This window comes from Diabrotica virgifera, chromosome 8, assembly GCF_917563875.1.
Source record: "Diabrotica virgifera virgifera chromosome 8, PGI_DIABVI_V3a".
In the NCBI taxonomy this organism is placed as follows: Eukaryota; Metazoa; Arthropoda; class Insecta; order Coleoptera; family Chrysomelidae; genus Diabrotica; species Diabrotica virgifera.
In genome coordinates this window covers 102,203,003-102,223,637 of record NC_065450.1, presented here as the reverse complement: position 1 = coordinate 102,223,637, position 20,635 = coordinate 102,203,003, and the positions used below count along the sequence as shown (strand labels likewise).

The window sequence follows — 20,635 nt, the reverse complement described above, 5'->3', positions numbered from 1 at the left end:
AGAATTTTCCACATCTATGCCCTATTTACACGGTCAAAGGCCTTTTCGAATTCGATAAAACCCACATCTATATCTTTATTCCATTCATTTGTTTGTTCCAAGATAATTCTAAGGGTGCAGATGTGATCAATAGTGGAATTGTTGGAACGGAAGCCTGCTTGGTTGTTTCTCAGTTTTTTGTCTAGTTCCGGCTTCAATCTTTCCAATATGATTTTGGTCAGCACTTTGGATGTGGCACTTAGTAGTGTTATTGCACGCCAATTGTTGCATTTGCTCAGGTCTCCTTTTTTTGGGTATTTTTATAATCAATCCCTCTTTCCACTCCATTGGCAATTCTTCGTCCGTCCATATTTTATTCAAAAGTGTATGTAGCATCTCTACTGACTGCTCGGTGTCTGCTTTTATTATGTTAATTGGTATATTGTCGATTCCTGCGGCTTTGCCATTTTTTAGTAGTTTTAGGTTGTTTCCAATTTCATCCCTTGTAATTACTCCAGTATTCACTTCTAGCTCTGGTGATTCTACTTCATCTTCTATGATTTGAGTTATTTCATGCTTAGCATATATCTCTTCGAAGTATTCCTTCCATCTTTGTATTATTTCTTTCTCATTTTTTATTCTATTTCCTTGTTTATCTTTTACTTCTCGTATATTTCGTTGTGCTTTTCCTATTAAGTTTCGTATGATTGTATATTGTGTTCGTAAGTCGTTTTCTTTCGCTGCTTCTTCTGATATATTTAGCATCTCATTTATATAGTTTCTTTTATCTTTTCTGGCTTGTTTTTTAACTTCTGTGTTTTTTGCCTTGTATTTCCTTTCAAGTGCCCTCTCTTCTTCCGATCCTTCCTTTTGTAGAATTTCTTCTTTGATTTTTATCTTTCTTCTATCAGTAGTAGAGCATCTTTGGTAATCCATTTTTTATTTTGTCTTCTTTTTAATCCGATTGTTTCTTTTGCTGTATTAATCATCACTTCTTTAAAATATTTCCATGTTTCTTCGACTGACTCTCCAGTTTGTTGTGATGCTGTTCGGTTAATTGCCAGTTTCTCACTGAATTTATTTCTTATACATTCTTGTTTTAGGGCATCAACGTTGTACCTGTTCCTTCTGCTGATTTTTTGGTTTTTATCTCTGGCTAATTTCATTTTTAGTCTCGCTTTGATTAGCATGTGGTCTGATCACACATCAGCGCCTCTTAAGCTCCTGACATCTTGCAGCCAGCTTCGCCATTTATATTCAATTATTATGTGGTCTATTTGGTTCTTGTATCTCCCTCCTGGTGATTTCCATGTTTATTTATGTATCCGCTTATGTTTAAAGATACTTCCGCCTATGAAAAGCTCATTTTGCTCACAAAATTCGATTAATCGATTTCCATTGTCGTTTCTCCCTTCGATTCCCTCCTTTCCCATCACATGTTCATGTCCTTTTATTATCATTGCCCATTTTTGCATTAAAGTCTCCTATTACTATTTTTATATCTCTTCAATATTTATTATTAATCCTATTAAACGTTGTTTGTAGTCGCTCGTAAAATTCTTCCTTCTCATTTTAGTCATTTTTATTTGTGGGAGCATATACATTTATTACTATTATGTTATAGTATCTTGCCTTCAGTCTCGCCCAAATAATCCTTTCTGACACTGGTTCCCACTCCACTAGAGCCTTTCTCCCCTTTTGGGCTAGCAGTATTGCCACTCCCTTTTCGTGTTTGTCATTTACATCCGTGTTCCCAGAATATATCATTAGTTGTTGGTCACCTACTCGGGTTGATCCACTACCATTCCATCTTGTTTCGCTTAGTCCGACAATGTCTAATTTGTACTTATCAATTTCTTGGCTTACCTGCTCCAATTTGCCGGTTTCGTGTAGGGTTCTTACATTCCATGCACCTATAAATATGTTCTCTCTTATGTCTATTTCATGTTTATCTTTCGTTTTTGCTCTATTTCTATTTTCGTCCTTGCTCAATTCCTTTTTCTGTGCCTTGTCTGTCTTGATTTGTGCTTTTGTTTGTGTATTTTCATCTTCTGTTGGTTTTTTGGGTTTCCCTGGTCTTCTTCTAGTTGGTTGCTATATTGATTCCATTTGTGTGTTTTTCCATCTATTATTAATTTATTATATTTTATTGTAACACTTTTACCCTTACTAATTTCTTCATTTGCGACTTGTCTTATACTTTTCTGTGTTTGTAGTTCTTCTTTTGTTATGTCATTATTTATATACACTTTATAGTCTTTTATGTGTTTTAGTTTAGCTTTATTTTGCATGATCTTTTCTTTTTCAAACTTGTTCTGTAGTTTGACCAAACATGTTTTTTCTCCCAGTTTGATAGCTTCTTCGATTTGAACATTGATATTCATTTCTTTTTCCATGAAGTTTCCTACAGCTTGTTTCAGTGCGTTTCTATCGATTGTATCTATTGTCAAGCCTTGTATTACAACATTATTTACTTTCCTTTCCTTTTCTAGTCTTTGTACACGTATTTTCATATCGTTTAGCTCTTTTTTCATTTCTTCCTTCTCCTTGTGTTTAGTTTGGTTTTCTTGTTTAACTTTCTCCAATTCTGTTTTCAGGTCGTTTAATTCCTCCCAGTACTTTCTCTGTTCATTCTTTATCTCTTTTACTTCCGTTGTTAAATTTTTTGTTTCTTTGGTTAAGTCATGCATCATTTTAATAATTTGATCGAGCTTGTTATCTTCGTTAGGGGTTTTGTTAGGCGATCTAAACACTTTTTTACTTTTTCGGAACAATTCTTCCAAATTCGAAGCCATTTTTTGTGGCGCAGCGTGCATGTATTATTCACTCCCGTTACTTAATAGTCAAATCGTTATTTTGTACTTAACTGTTATTCACACTACATATTTGTAGTGTGAATTACTTATTCTCAAACAAAAGTACCAGTTGTAGCAGAAATAAATGAATTAGAAGCAGTATTAACTATTAGCTGAAATATTGACAAGCTCGTTAAGGAAAGCTCAGCTCGTTTTGAATTCAGCTCGGCTCGGCAGGAAACAAATCGGCTTGAGCTCGGCTCGTCAAACGAGCCGAGCCTCGAGCCGAGCCGAGCTAAAGTCGAGCTTATGACTATCCCTACTGCTAATTTCTTCAGATTCTTTATTTTTGTTGTCCAAGTTTCACATTTATAGAACAAAACGGACCAGACGTAGCACTTGAATATTCTTAGACGTGTGGTCAATGACAGACTTCTACTGTACAATACAGAACGCTAGCTAATAAAGCTTTTTCGTGCAAGTTCTATTCTGGTCGAAATTTCGCAGTAAGTATACCCAAGTGAAAAACGAAAAGCATACCCAAGTGAAAAAAAAATGTAGCTGCGAAACAACTTCTTAAATACATAAGCAATAACTATTATGCTCAATATTAACTCGCCTGGAAATTGTCCGTGGATTATAGGTCTGGATCCCGCGTATGAAAAAAAAGTTGATTAATAGCAAGCTGAAAATTTGTTAATAGCTTAAGGGTGTCTAGTCGGATAAACTTTGATATATGGGAACACTGGAACAGGGGCAGTTTTAATTGTGGAAGAGGTTAAAAATTTGGAACGGTCACACCCCGAAAACGGCACATTTATTTTGTCCGACAGAACAGACAGAACTCTCCGAACAGAGATTAAACTCTCATGCAAAAATCAGACTGCTATTTATCACTTGTCATAATTCCTGTAGGGGTGTAAAGTTGTGTTATAGAGGTAGCACCTTTTATCGGAACGACCACATCGAGCGTCATAGACGGGAGATGGTTCTTGATAACAGGTCCTCATAAGACAACTAACTCTCACTTATGGCTCCACGTGCCACACCCCGGGCAACTGCATTGGTCTGCAGGCTAAACTAAGTGAGGGTAGTCAGATATGGCGAAAACTCCACCGAGCGATTGCCGGTATAAGCAATCCCACACTTACTGACCAACGGCTTCGGGCGGATGAGTTGGTAAGTGGAAGGGCACTCTTTTGTCCTGGCGCTAAGAAATTGGCACCAAAGGCGAATGAATCAAGTAAATGATCAACGGCATAAGGATACAGAAGGCAAGGAGAAACCACTGTATTAAAGATCCAATTGGATATCTCTAGTACAATCATCATGGCTGTACAACGTACAATAAATTCTGGTACTGATCATGGACATCGGAAAACAAGATCCGGCAGGAGAGGTAATTCTCATGACAACAGGGCCTCTCAGGTCGTAACCCGGCGAAATCCCTGTTTTAAAGATGCAATAAATATTGGTACGTGGAACGTCAGAAGTATGTATGAACCTGGAAAAATGAACAATATTATACAAGAGATGCAAAGGTTAAATATCGATATTTTAGGTATCAGCGATACAAGGTGGTCGAGTTCAGGCAGCTTCGCGACAAACAACGGAATGATATATTTTTCAGGAAATAATGACCCACACCACAGATATGGAGTAGCAATTGTTGTATCAAAAAAATGATGCAGTCTGTTATTAACTTTACACCAGTGTCTGATAGAGTAATATTTCTTCAACTTCATACAAAAACTGTAAATCTTAATATCATACAGGTCTATGCTCCTACTGCAGAAAAATCAGATGAAGAGGTTGAGGAATTCTATGAACAAATTAACCATGTTCTAAAATCTATAAAGCCAAGAGACGTCACAATTATCCTTGGTGATTTTAATTCCAAAATTGGGGAAGGGAAAAGCGGCAAATATGTAGGAAATTATGGTCTCGGGTTAAGGAACGAGAGAGGAGACCGAATGTTACAGTTCTGCCAAGAAAACGATATGATTATTTCAAACACATTTTCTAAACTCCCCAAAAGAAGGCTTTATACGTGGACATCACCTCAACATAACGCACAGAAAATAGTTAGGAATCAAATAGACTTTGTGTTGATAAATGAAAGATACAAAAACGGCATAAAATCGGTTAAGGCGTACCCAGGCGCAGATGTTTCCTCGGACCACAATCCCTTGATAGCGCGTGTAAGCATTAAACTTAAGAAACCTTCACAAAGGGTAAAACTAGATTACATAGATACCAGCCGCTTACAGAACTCAAAAATCAAAGAAGAATTAAAGCAACAGATAAATGGTAACTTAAGAAAGTTGTCTACAAAGGAACCAAACACGCACGTGGAAAACAAGTGGCAAGACTTAAAAGAAGCCCTAATAAAACCCGCTCAGAATATCCTTAGCAGAGGAAATACGACAAAAAGACAAGAATGGATGACAGAGAAAATTTTAAGTCTCATGGAGGAACGAAGACAGTTTAAGAGAAAATGCAAACAAAAATACAACGAGATACACAAGCAAATTAGAGATGAAATAAGGTCAGCGAAAGAAAACTTTTACAAAAGAAAATGTGAAGAAATTGAAGAACTGCAATTAAAACATGATACGTTTAACCTACATAAAAAGGTAAAAGAATTGGCAGGTATACAAAAAAGGAAGCATCCCAATGTGCTATACAACGCAAATGGACAAATAATAACTGACCTACAAGAAAAGCTTACGACCTGGAAGAATTATATAGAAGAACTCTTTGCCGATGAAAGAGAGGATCATGATATTGGTAACATACAAGGTGAGGAAGGACCAAAAATCTCTAAAGAAGAAATACTATATGCTATAAAAACAATGAAAAATGGCAAATCACCGGGTCCAGATGGACTTCCATCGGAACTTCTTAAGCTTATGGAAGATGAAACAGTAAATGTTTTGGTTGACCTCTTTAACTGCATTTATAAAACGGGAGAAATACCTAAGGAATGGCTTCTGTCAACTTTTGTGACTATTCCAAAGAAAACAAACGCAAAACTGTGCACCGACCATCGCACAATAAGCTTAATGGGACACACACTAAAAGTATTTCTTAAAGTGATACATACAAGAATTCACAAAAAACTAGACGCTGACATCAGTGATACTCAGTTCGGGTTTCGAAACGGGCTTGGAACAAGGGAAGCACTATTTGCACTTAATATCATAAGCCAAAGATGCCTGGATGTTAACCAGGATATATATATATATATATATATATATATATATATATATATATATATATATATATATATATATATATATATATACAGGGTGATCAACTTCTGTGACAAAGTCCAATATATCTGTTATTATAAAACATATTAAAAAAAGTTGTTAATGAAAGTTATAGATACCTTTAATGTACACATTTTAAAATTAGTAAGAAATATACAGGGTCCTCCATAACACGGTGCCAAACTAAAGTTATGTTTTTTTAAATGGAACACCCTGTATTTTATTCAAAATATGGTTTCTCTACATTTTTCTGATTAAAAAGATATAGCACTTGTCTAGGGTTATACTGAGTGTTTGAAAGTTATGAGCACTTTTATCAAAAAATCATACTGATTTGATCGCCCTGTATGACTCTAACAGTATAATATAAACTTATTTTTTTGCTGCTGTTGACTGTCCATATTAAAGTAGTTTTGCAACAACGTGCAATTTTTTTATCACTACACAAATTGTATACATGGTAAGTCAAAATGCAAATAAAAGATTTTCTTCATATTTTTAAATGGAACACCCTGTATTTTATATTACCATCGAAAAGTTCTTTCATTATACTTGCATATCTTTTAAATATTCCCTATACCTAAAGTTATTAGTTTTCGAGATATTTTAGTTTTATTGTCGATAACTCATAGATACGTTTATTACAGTAAATTAATTACCCATAATATGAGAAACCTCCAATGACTTTGGTAATGATAATTAAAATTAGACTGCATTTCATTTTTTCTCCAATTTTATGGTAAATTATATACAATAACGACAATTTTATATTTACTAACAAAATGATATTAATTTTCCGCGAAGAAATGGAAACTATAAATTGCTGGAAGTTTTTGTTTAAGGTGGCTTTGAAATAATTGACACAAGAACTGTCAGATGTAAGATTTTAAATATCTGTACGTTTTTACTTTTGTTATTGATTATAATTGTTTGCCATATTGTTATAATTGTTACCCAACAATGAATTTTAGTCGTGAAGAAATGACAGACATGATAGGGTTTTTAGGAGTGTTTCAAAAACTCATTAGTTGCCACAAGAATTTATAAGGAATGGTGTCCATAGCGTCAGCAACCAAATAAGATAGCATTTGACAACTTATTAGACAGGTTTAATCGTACTGGCTCTGTTTATGAAGCAAAGAAAAAAACAAAATTCATTATTGCGAATGAAAATTAATTAAATGTTTTACTGCCTGTTACAGAAAATCCTCATACAAGTATTCAAAATATTACAAGAGAGCAAGATATAAGTTATGGATCTATCCAGAACATAGTCAAGAAAAACAACTTGCACCCATATCATATACAAAAGAGTACAATTTTGTCAATGGTCACAAAAACAAATAGTTATACTGAGATTTTTTTGAGTTTGTCCTTTTTTTTGGGGGGACGAGGCAACATTCCACAAAAATGGTAGTGTAAACAGACACAATTTTCATTATTATTCCACAACCAATCCGTACTGTGCTCAGACACATAGTCAAACAAGATGGTCCTTAAATGTTTGGGGTGGAATCAGAGGCAATTACGTTATAGGTTCTTCTCTCTATGAGGAATCGGTAAATGGTGAGGTTTATTTAAATTTTCTAGTGAATCATTTACCTATTCTACTTGAAAATGTACCATTAAACATCCGCCAACATATGAGCCCCTACTCACCACAACGCACTTCTCAACGATGATCTATTTCCTGAAAGATGGATAGGAAGAGATGGGCCAGTTCACTGGCCACCCAGATCACCAGAATTAAACGAAGGTGACTTCTTTTTTTGGGGTTATATTAAAGACGTAGTCTATAGGGCACCTCCAACAATAGTTGATGATATTAGAGTAAGGATTCAAAACGCCTTTCAAAGTGTCACACAACAAATGCTTACAAACATCTGTAGGTCTTTTTAAACTCGTCTCCAGGCTTGTGTAGACGTTATGGGAGGTCATTTTGAACTCATTTTATAACATAAGAGGTACGATGAACATTTTTTTTTTATTTAATTTAGTTTTTTTAATAAATTTTGATAAATTAAAGTATTGTTATTAATAACTAAGTAATACATGTTGCTATCAACAATAAAACTAAAATATCTCAAAAACTAATAACTTTAGGTATAGGGAATATTCAAAAGATATGTAAGTATAGTGATAGAACTTTTCGATGATAATATAAAATACAGGGTGTTCCATTTAAAATTATGAAGAAAATCTTGTATTTAAATTTTGACTTACCCTGTATACAATTTGTGTAGTTATAAAAAAATTGTACATTGTTGCAAAACTACTTTAATATTGACAGTCAAAAGCATTAAAAAAATAAGTTTATATTACACCGTTAGAAACATACAGGGCGATCAAATCAGTATGATTTTTTAATAAAAGTGCTCGTAACTTTAAAACACTCAGTATAATCCTAGACAAGTGCTATATTTCTAGAATTAGAAAAATGTAAAGAAACCAGATTTTGAATAAAATACAGGGTGTTTCATTTAAAAAAACATAACTTTGGTTTGCCACCGTGTTATGGAGGACCCTGTATATTTTTCACTAATTTTAAAATGTGTACATTAAAGGTGTCTATAACTTTTATTAACAACGTTTTTTCATATATTGTATAATAACAGATATATTGGACTTTGTCACAGAAGTTGATCACCCTGTATATACAGGGTGGTTCATCTTATTCGCCTCGGTCTCTGTACGGAAAACCACTTGATATTTTAAAAAAATTTCTTCACAGAAATATACAGGGCCTTTAATACTACAACCTAAAAATAATGTGAATTATACAGGGTGTTCCAAAAAAGAGTGGTATATCAAAGTTATATTTTTTCTTATGGAATGCCCTATATCTGATGACATTATTGAATTGACCTTGAAAAATAAGCTATACTTTCATAAGGGTTCCCTATACCTAAATACAGGGTGTTTTGATTTATTTCGATTTTTATAAAAATGTAAGGTTTTAGAAAAAAATTAATATCTACGAATCTAAGAAGCAGTAACAAATTCTTTCCTGGATCTTAATAATAGACTATTTAGCATACTTAAACAGATGCTTATTGCAACAAAATTTCTTACAGGGTGGTCAAAATATGAGATTGTTCTATTAACAAATTCAAGCTGTAATACCTTACTTATTTTAAATGGAACACCCTGTATCTTACTAGTCTATCGCGTAGAAAATTTGCTTAGCTTTCAATTGGTATAAGGGTTTCTATACCTATCTTTTTACAGGGTGGTCAAAATATTAGATTGTTCTATTAACAAATTCAAGCTGTAATAACTTACTTATTTTACATGGAACACCCTGTAGCTTACTAGTCTATCGAGTAGAAAATTTACTTAGCTTTCAATTCTTGTTAGGGTTTCCTATACCTATCTCCCTTCGTTTTTTAAATATTTAAAGATTTCCTAATTTGTAAGCTTTAAAAATTAGAATTAAGTACCTATGTCGTGGTTATGTACAACACATCACCAACACCGGCAATATACTTAGACAAGATACTGTCATTAATAATAAAATTTTCATTGTTATCATGTAATCACACAGAGTGTTGTATTAGTTTAGTTCATTTTGGCCTACATGTGAAATTGAATAATATGTTTATTTTAAACTGCATACCCTATATTAGATGCCGTATTCTGGAAGATATTTAAATTATATTTCATTCCGTATAAGTATTTTCCATATCATAACCCAACGGTTATTAAGTAAATTTAAGAACGCCACTTTTTGTTTGAATCTTTAAATCGCAATTACAAACAATTAAATGCAATGGCTACTTTGACGAAAACCTAGCCTATTGTACAAAAATATGTAAAAATGGGTATTTACAGAATAACATGGGAATTTATATTTACAGAATAACATGTGTATTGAGAATGTTTACATGGAATTGAAGAGATTTTAAATATCTTCCATTATAAAGAATAGAATATCGAGTATGTCATTTAAAATAAGAACACTCTGTGTGATTAAATGATAAAAATGTGAATTTTATTAATGAAACTATCTTGACTAAGATATTTAAGTATATTGCCGGTGTTGGTGATGTGTTGTACATAACCACGACATAGGTACTTAATTCTAATTTTTAAAGCTTACAAATTAGGAAATCTTTAAATATTTAAAAAATGAAGCTAGATAGGTATAGGGAACCCTAATAAGAATTAAAAACAAAGCAAATTTTCTACTCGATAGACTAGTAATATACAGGGTGTTCCATTTAAAATTAGTAAGTTATTACAGCTTGAATTTGTTAATAGAACAATCTAATATTTTGACCACCCTGTAAAAAGATAGGTATAGGAAACCCTAATACAAATTGAAAGCTAAGTAAATTTTCTACGCGATAGACTAGTAAGATACAGGGTATTCCATTTAAAATAAGTAAGTTATTACAGCTTGAATTTGTTAATAGAACAATCTCATATTTTGACCACAGGAAGAAATTTTGTTGCAATAAGCATCTGTTTAAGTATGCTAAATAGTCTATTATTAAGATCCAAGAAAGAATTTGTTACTGCTTCTTAGATTCGTAGATATTTATTTTTTTCTAAAACCTTACATTTTTATAAAAATCGAAATAAATCAAAACACCCTTTATTTAGGTATAGGGAACCCTTATGAAAGTATAGCTTATTTTTTAAGGTCAATTTAATAATGCCATCAGATATAGGGCATTACATAAGAAAAAATATAACTTTGATATACCACTCTTTTTTGGAACACCCTGTATAATTCACATTATTTTTAGGTTGTAGTATTAAAGGCCCTGTATATTTCTGTGAAGAAATTTTTTTAAAATATCAAGTGGTTTTCCGTACAGAGACCGAGGCGAATAAGATGAACCACCCTGTATATATATAATAAAGTATTTGATTTATTATCGACCGTATATTATTTAAACAAAATTTTGGTATTTTTCGGGTTCTGTCGGTCAGGAATTAAAACAATTCTATTTTTTTGTCACTTAATATTTCGCCAACTGATTGTTGACTTCATCAGAAGTGCACTACAAATTTACAAGAAACATAGGTATAAGCAACATAAGAAAAATTACATAAAACACTACTTACAATGTGGAATTGTTGACAAATGAACAAAACAAACATTGGTCACACACTCTTACAATTAGACTAACATTTTTGAAATGAAACAAATTAAATATAGATAAAATGATAAAAAATGTACACTAATGACTAGTTTATGTGTATAGATAAAATAAGTATAATTGGTAAATGTTGTATCAATAATCTAATTAAATAGATTGCAGAATATTGCAGTATATATTGCTGAGTTGGTTGGTGTCAGCCTTATAATTAATTACATTGTCAACAATCAGTTGGCGAAATATTAAGTGACAAAAAAATAGAATTGTTTTAATTCCTGACCGACAGAACCCGAAAAATACCAAAAGTTTGTATATATATATATATATATATATATATATATATATATATATATATTGCTTTATTGACTACAACAAGGCGTTCGATAAAGTTCGCCACGAACACCTGATGAGACTGTTGGTAGAGAAAAACTTGGATAAAAGGGACCTCAGAATTATTTTCAATATTTACTATAACCAGAAGGCGAATATTAGAGTAGAACGGGAAACAACCGAGGAACTCGAGATCAAAAAAGGCGTAAGGCAGGGATGCATACTTTCACCAACCTTGTTTAACTTATATTCAGAAGATATTATAAACAGAGCCCTTGCTGACCAAGATATAGGAGTTAAAATAAATGGCACTTTAATAAACAATTTGAGATACGCTGATGACACAGTATTAATAGCAGAAACCCCGGAAGATCTCCAAACACTGATAAACAGAATAGTAGAGTGCAGCGAAAAGTTCGGTTTATCACTTAACATCAAAAAAACAAAAATAATGATGGTGTCGAAATCTCCACAAAATTTTTCTGACATAACCGTACATGATCAAAGAATTGAGCGTGTTAGAAAATATAATTACCTGGGAACTGTGATTAATGAAAACAACGACAACTCTGAAGAAATCAAGATCAGAATAGAAAAAGCTAGAGCTACTTTTACCAAAATGAAAACAGTTTTATGCGGAAGAGAGCTAAGTTTAAATCTTAAAATTCGCCTGATGAGATGTTACGTGCTGTCAGTTCTTTTCTATGAAATGGAAGCTTGGACACTGAAAAAGATCGATACAAGGAAAATAGAAGCATTCGAGATGTGGATGTACCGCAGGATACTGAGAATATCGTGGACAGATAGAGTGACAAACATGGAAGTGTTGCGAAGGATACAGAAAGAAAAAGAACTTGCGCTTACTATTAAAAAACTCAAACTGCAATACTTGGGACATATAATGAGGGGACAAAAGTACCAGCTACTACAATTAATTATTCAGGGAAAAATAATAGGTAAAAGATCCATTGGCAGAAGAAAACATTCATGGTTGAAGAATTTAAGAGATTGGTACAAGTGCAGCAGCTGCCAATTATTTAGATCTACGGTATCAAAAATACGCATAGCCTTGATGATAGCCAAACTTCGGAACGAGGACGGCACTTGAAGAAGAAGATAATTCCTGTCATTTGACATATTCTACATGTTCCACTCATTAAAACGCCCATTTGGTGATAAATAGCAGTCTGATTTTTGCATGAGAGTTTAATCTCTGTTCGAAAGGTTTAAGTCTGTTCTGTCGGACAAAATAATTGTGCCGTTTTCGTGGTGTGACCGTTCCAAATTTTTAACCTGTTCCACAATTAAAACTGCCCCTGTTCCAGTGTTGCCATATATCAAAGTTCATCCGACTAGACACCCTTAAGCTATTAACAAATTTTCAGCTTGCTATTAATAAACTTTTTTTTCATACGCGGGATCCAGACCTATTAGGTCTAATGGGGATACCACGTAAAAGACACGCTTCCGGACTCTACCTCATAGGTGGTCGTGAAAATAACATCTACATTAATAATCACATAGAAATGATAAGTTACTTATATGAATAATAAAATAGTGGTTGGTTTTTATGGTATTTAACCTTAACTCTCATTTTTTTACTTACCTGGGTTACACTTACCCCTCCAACACAAAAAAATAAAATTGCTTCCTAGTCCTATATTCTTGAAATTATTAAATTTTAAAAGTAGTAGGTACCTAATTTTATAAAGCCTATTAGTTTAGGAAGTTAAATTAATAGGTATACGTATAACCAGTTTAAATCCAAAAAGTACATCGTCTAGTAGTAGTACCTACCAACAATAATTATTCTTATACGTTTGTAACGACGTAATAAAAATGCTCTGGCTGTAATTTTTATGATCTTTTTACTTCTAATTTTACAAATCTGAATCATTCCCATGCTAATTAAACTCCGTGACTGACTCACCATCATCTCCTGGTGACCATTAAAACTCTCAGGTAGGTGTCAATGCCATACATAAATTTTAGTTAATTAGAACCGTATCATTTTCTAATTGTTTGGAGTCACAACAATTTTTATGAAAACTGTGCCTTACCTTGGCTGTTGTCTATTATAATGATTCATTTGTGAGAAACTGGAGAATATCAGATGAATTCCTTAAAAAATATCTTGTGTACTATTATAACCTTTTACGTGCGCTTAATAGGTTGGAGATACTGTGGGAGCCAAGTAAATCTGTAATTTGAACTTAGTAAAAGGGATTAACATTGTTGAGAAGAATAATAAAAATTGGTGAAATATGTTGCTCATGTTTCTTACCAAAATATAATTTTGTGTCAATTTTTCGTTAAACCGTGTGTTTCTTTCACTGGGTTTTTTAGTACAATATTTTTTATTCTTCTTCAATTTTTCTTTTTTTAGTCTATTAACTTATGCTTATCATCAGGACGTTCCAACCCGGGGGTGCAAGGGTTGCGGGGCACCCAGGCAGGAAGTCAAATTCGGAAAAACTAATTATAAAAATGTAAATATAAATATGTGATTATAGTAGTATTAGTAACAGAAAGATTGGATACAAGAAAGAAATTGTAATTGTATGCCTATTTAAATTTCAATTTTTAATAGGTAGATCCCAAAAACTTTAGATCACAACCAGTTGAAAAATTTATAATCTTATATTTTGGTGTTTTAATACTGGTTTTCTAAAAAAAAGATGTTGAATTAAACCCTAGAATCTTTTACGTGCTTTTTGCAACCTATAACTTAAATTTAGCAATAGGGAACTTGCATAAAATTTTAAATTCGAAAAAAATGTTATAAATCATAACAGAACATAATTTAAAACATGTATCAAAGATTAAAAAGTTTTGTTTGGCTTTCGTTTGGCCCCTAAAGATGATTAAAAATTCAAATTAAAACAGGTGGCTCAAAACGCGTCGTGACGTCATTCGTTTAAATTATGTTTACATTCTTCCAAAAAAGTAAACAGAATTTAAAATTAGTCATTATAAACGTCAGTAGAAAATACAGTTATGTAACCTCACAAGTGTTTTTGATCGTTTGAACTATTTTAAATTGACTGAAGGTTCTCTAAACCAAGGCCAGAAAACAAAAAATATATATATATATATATAGATTTTAAATTTGTACTTGTTATTATGAGGTTTTAAGGCGTGAAATTTTGGAAATCTTATTTTTAAAGGAAACTGAATATTATTATGCATTAAAAAAATGTGCAAGTTCCCTATTAGGTTTGGCATTCGTTTTGACACTGACACTATTAAATGACATTTAAAATAGTTCAAACGATCAAAAACACTTGTGAGGTTACATAACTGTATTTTCTACTGACGTTTATAATGTCTAATTTTAAATTCTGTTTACTTTTTTGGAAGAATGTAAACATAATTTAAACGAATGACGTCACGACGCGTTTTGGGCCACCTGTTTTAATTTGAATTTTTAATCATCTTTAGGGGCCAAACGAAAGCCAAACAAAACTTTTTAATATTTGATATATGTTTTAAATTATGTTCTGTTGTGATTTATAACATTTTTTTTTCGAATTTAAAATTTTATGCAAGTTCCCTATTAAGGACGCTGCAAAAGAGTCTTTATAAATTACCAGTTTTTTGCTATTGTGCAGGAACTTGACGACGTTTTTTGTTTTGACATGACACATAGTAGCAAAATGGCATGGAATCTTTTAAAAAAACTTAGCGGTAATCCAAAAGAACATAAACCACCAACCACCTTACAAGGTTACAGCAAACCAAGTTGCTACTCAACTTCTTATGAATGGAAGAACTAAGAACGGATATAAAGACCCATATACTAGAAAAAGATTGAATCGGGAGACAGCCCACCTCTAGGAACTACTTTTACACTAAAAGAACTCCACGATGGTATGAACAGGTTAAAAAACGGTAAAGCTGCAGGTGTGGATGATATATGTAGTGAAAAAATAAAGCATCTAGGACAAGGAGCAAAAAATTGGATCTTGCAACTTTATAACACGTGCTACAAAGACTGCAAAATTCCAAAATCATGGATAAAGTCTAAAGTAATAGCCTTGTCAAAACCAGGAAAGGACCCAGAAAATCCCAGTAGCTATAGACCTATTTCGCTGTTGTGTCACTTTTTCAAATTATACGAGACACCCATCCTCGCCAGAATAGAAAAAAATGTCGACAAGCACCTCATCCCACAACAAGCAGGATTCAGACCCGGCAAATCTTGCACCGGTCATGTCCTCGAACTAACAGAACGCATTGAAGAGGACTTTAAAGAAAAACTTATAACAGGGGCTGCTTTCATTGATTTGTCAGCAGTCTATGACAGATAGGCAAAAAACATTGCTCCGCAAATTATACTACACTCTCATTGACCACCATCTGGGTAAGGTCGTCTATTCCTTACTGCAAAACAGACGTTTTTTCGTTATGCTGGAGGGCAAATTAAGTAAGGGAAGAGTTCAAAAGAACGGCCTCCCACTGGAAGTGTTTTAGCACCAATTTAGCACCAAACGACCAACCTTCGTCGACTGAAGCCAAGTTTTTCCTCTATGCTGACGATCTCGCAATATATGCTCAAGGAAATAGCTTTGAAGAAGTGGAGGAAAAACTCCAAACTGCCTTAAGAACAATGACAGAGTACTATTTGCAGAATTCCCTGAGACCCAATCCCTCTAAAAGCCAACTCTGCGCCTTCCACCTTCGCGCAAAGGAAGTCAAGCGAAAACTCCAAATCCGTTGAATTATAACACATTCACTAGAGCACACAGACCTACCTATATAATATCTTGAAGTAACTCTGGATCGGTCCCTGGCCTACAGACAGCATCGCATAAAAACGAGATGGAAAGTAACAACTATGAACAGCATACTCAGAAAGCTAACGGGGAGAAAATGGGGTGCATGGTGTATGTCCTGGCGTCTTAAGAACAACGGCACAGGCATTGTGTTTCTCAACTGCTGAATATGCGCGCCCCGTTTGGGGCAGACCTGCCCACGCCAAACAAGTTGATGTTGATGTTGATGACTGCGCTAAATGAGACATGCAGGATAGTAATGGGGAGTATGAAACCAACGCCACTCTCAAATCTATATAAAGCAGCGGGTTTTGCAGAACCCTCAATACGCAAGAAGTGTTGCAAAGCAAATAGAGAAAATTAAACATATTGCGGACGAGCGGCGTGGCATGCCCTATACAAAGCTCGAACACCACAAAAGCGACTAAAATCCAGGAAAAGCTTCCTTGGAACAATGAAGGATAAACCGCCTGAGTATTTTCCTCTTCCTCAGGTTCAATGGACCGGCCAGTCTCTAGACTTTAAAACGTGGATAACTATGAATAGGATAAGAACGGGGGTCGCTCCAGTAAAATCAAACATGGTAAAATGGGGGAAAATAGACCAAGATGATGTGAACTGTGACTGTGATGAAACACAGAATATGGTACATCTTCTTACATGCAGAAACTGTCCTCATCGGTGTACCCTCGAAGATTGGTGGCTCGCCAACAAAGATGGAACCGCGACGTAGCACAATAATGGGCTGAAATTTTATGAATGACATGTCTGGACACGATAAAGTAAGGTAAGTCTTTACAACAATTATTACTCTAGTTTCGAACATATATAAAATTTAATGATGTTACTACTAGAGCAAGTGACTGCAGAGGAACTGGATATGCAGCCCAGTTATCAACCAGCTACACAGTTACGGCTTCGGAAAAAAGCTAACAGTTCGATTACGAACATAAAAACGAATCGATTTTGGATCCTAAAATGTCATACAGAATTAATTTCTTTCATTGTGTTCTCGGTTCTCGGGCAAGCATTAATTTCAGTAATGAAAGATTTTCATATTGGAAAATCATGTTAATTCTTTCAATTTTTTATATAATTTGAACGACAGTACAGAAAACTCACAACTAAAACTTTTGTGTAAAAATTTGGAAGAAAATTGAGATTTAATATCATCTATATTATTTTCTGCAATTAAACATATCAAAGACAAAGATCATGATAGTGGATAGACTACATAACAATCATCCACATATAACCACAATTGATCGGTTTGAGGTTGTGAGCTCATACTTATATTTGGGATCATTAATCACAAACACAGGGTCACTACAGGAAGAAATAAAACGTAGATGTGATCTAGCAAAAGTCGCCACAGCAAAAATGATCACAATATGGAAGGACTGTCAAATTTCAAGAGCATTAAAGATGAGGTTGATCAACTGCTTAATATTCCCAATACTGACTTACGGATGTGAATCTTGGACCCTGAGAAATTCGGAAAGAAGAAAGATAGACGCCACTGAAATGTTCTGTTGGAGACGAATGCTACGAATTCCTTGGAATGACCATAGAACAAATAATTCGATTTTAAGAGAGCTAAAAGTTAGCCAACGGCTCTCCAGTAAAGTCCATCTCCAACAATTAAAATACTTTGGACATGTTATGAAAGCCAACACAGGAAACATGGAAAGACTCATTATACAAGGAAAGGTGGAAGGCCGAAGATCACGAGGAAGATCCCCAACAAGATGGATCGATCAAATTACAGGAATATGTAAAAGACCTATGCATAAGTTAAAAGAAATGACCAGAGACAGAGATCTTTGGAGACGGACAATACACGACATCACGTCGACCACTACACTCCCTCCGGGGGGTCAGGATTGAAGAGAGAGAGATATTATATTATAGAGGGAGACGATTTGTTTAAAGAATTATATGAATTATACAGCTTCAGCCTTTGTTAAAAGAATTAATGATGATGTTTGTAATGAATAAGAATTATATGAATTAATGATGTTTGTAAAATTTTAAAATACATATATATTTTTAAAGGAATTAAGTGTTTCTTCTTCTTGATGTGCCTATCCGTGACGAATGTTGGCGATCATCATGGCAATCTTTATCTTAGCTATATCCGCGCTATGCAGAGCGAAAAAGCTGCACAGATGTTGTGTTGAACCAGGTTCTTTAACCAGGATGTTTTTTTTGCTGGACCTCGCTTTCCAAATATTTTTCCTTGCACGATGGCTTGTAATGGGGCATATCTGGATTAATTTCGCATAATGTGTACAAAGTTTTGTAGCTTCGAAATTTGATGGTGGTCAGTAGGTACCTCTCGGTTCTTCTTCATTTTTCTGAGGACCTTCTCACTTGTGACCCGGTCAGTCCACGGGATTTTAAGAATTCTACGATATAGCCACATCTCAAAGTTTCCAATTTTTTGCACATATTATCTTCGTTCAAGGTACATCGCAGCATTCTTACTTTTATACCAAGAGAGAGGTTGTGACTCTTGAAGAAGGCCCTCATACGGTTGAAAGGGGATTTAGCTTTTCCAATGCGCGCTCTTATTTCTTGGTTGTTAGTCCACTGTTAATTTATTATGGTGCCGAGGTATTTGTGTACGTGACTCTTTACGGTTTGGTTGATTTACAGTTACGCTTCTGCTATCTATTTCTTGCTAATGATCATAAGCGTTGTCTTCGTTACGTTTATATTGATCCATATTATTGGCTGCAATATGTGATTTTGTTCATAAGGACTTGTAGGTCTTCCAGGTTGCCCGCAAATATTATGGTGTCATCTGCATACCTGATGTTATTTAGCAGGTACCCGTTTAGTAGAATTCCTTTTTCAGTTTCGTTCAAAGCTTCGATAAATATTATTTCAGAGTAGAGATTGAAAATCAGAGTGTACAAAATACAGCCTTGCCTCACTTCACGCATGATGTTCACGTATGCTGTGTGTTCACCTTCAACTCTGAGGTTTGCAGTCTGATTCCAGTAAATGTTGGAAGGCGCGAAAAGTGATTTTTTTCTGAAATAGATATTTATTTTCAAGTTTACCTGCCTCTTTAGTTATTTATATTGTTACGCCAAAGATTAGTTGATTTTCCTGTTGCATATATGAGAATTTTTAGTTATTTTTGCTTGGTTACAATAAATAATTGTTCATTTTCACATTATTTAATTTACCTAGACGATTTAAAAAAAATGCGTATTTTTGGGCGCCATTATTTATTTCATTTCTAATTATGTGTCCCAGGTATGCCGTTTTTCTCTGTTTAATTGTGCACATCAGTTGTCGTTCTGTAGACCAGGGGTCGACAACCTTTTGAGTCGGAAGAGCCAAAAATTACAATTTACAAAATTTCAAAATATTTAAAGAGCCACAATTTTTTTGTCAACAATAAATAGTACTCGCATAAATAAAGTTCTTTGATAAAAAAGTTAATCTATTTATTCATAATATATATATATATATATATATATATAGTGTTTTTCACATATGTATGTATATACATATTTTCTTACATTTCATTTATTCAAGTAAAAAATTAAAACAAATATTCACTTACAACACTAACTTGTACTTCAATGACAAACAATTGAGCAAATAATCTCAATGGAAGTGTTGGCTTTGCATGGTTTTAGAAAGTTTGGATAAATCTATCTATCTATAAGAGAGGTTCCTACAGCCTCTGCCGCTTCTCGCATTTCGACCGCCATCGTTTTCTGTCCATCCATTCGTCTTCTTTGATGGCTCTATCTTTCATGATGTGCCGTACATTTTCTTCCCAGGCAACTGAAGGTCTTCTTCCCCTTCTTCTTCTTTGGTGTGGTATGTAATTCAAAGCATTCTTTGGCCATCTATCTTTATTCATTCGTTTCACGTGACCATACCACATTAGTTGTCTAATTTCAATTCTATCTACACTGGAATATACAGTATGTGTCCTCCTTCTAATATCTTCATTCCTGATGTGATCTTTTTTAGATATACCACACGCTCTCCTTAGATAATCCATTTCTACTACTTCTATTCTTTTTCTATCTTTTTTTGTCATCTGCCAAACTTCTGCCCCATAAGTCATAATAGGCTCTACCAAGGTACGTTGTCAATTTCGTTTTTTGTCTTATATCTTTAGACCACAGTAGAGAGCTTAGAATGTTTACCGCTTTTTTGCCCTGCTGCGTTCTCTTTTCGATGTCTCTTTTGGTAGTGCCTTCTTTAGATATTATAGATCCGAGATATTTATATTCATTACACCTTTTTGTGGTTCTAATTTCTAACTCTGGATCTTCTTCATAATCCCCTATTTTAAGATACTCTGTCTTTGACATATTCATATTGAGGCCCCATTTTTCATA

At 33.9% G+C, this 20,635-nt stretch overlaps 1 protein-coding gene across 1 annotated transcript in view; it reads right to left on the bottom strand.

Annotated features, from left to right (window-relative positions):
- Window positions 1-2,774, bottom strand: part of LOC114333306 (uncharacterized) — a 78,525-nt gene extending 75,751 nt beyond the window's left edge. The window contains exon 1 of the mRNA XM_028283166.2: window positions 2,144-2,774. Within this exon, the coding sequence (XP_028138967.2) occupies window positions 2,144-2,774 (631 nt within the window). The remainder of the gene's footprint in view (window positions 1-2,143) is intronic.
- Window positions 2,775-20,635: the final 17,861 nt, after the last annotated feature.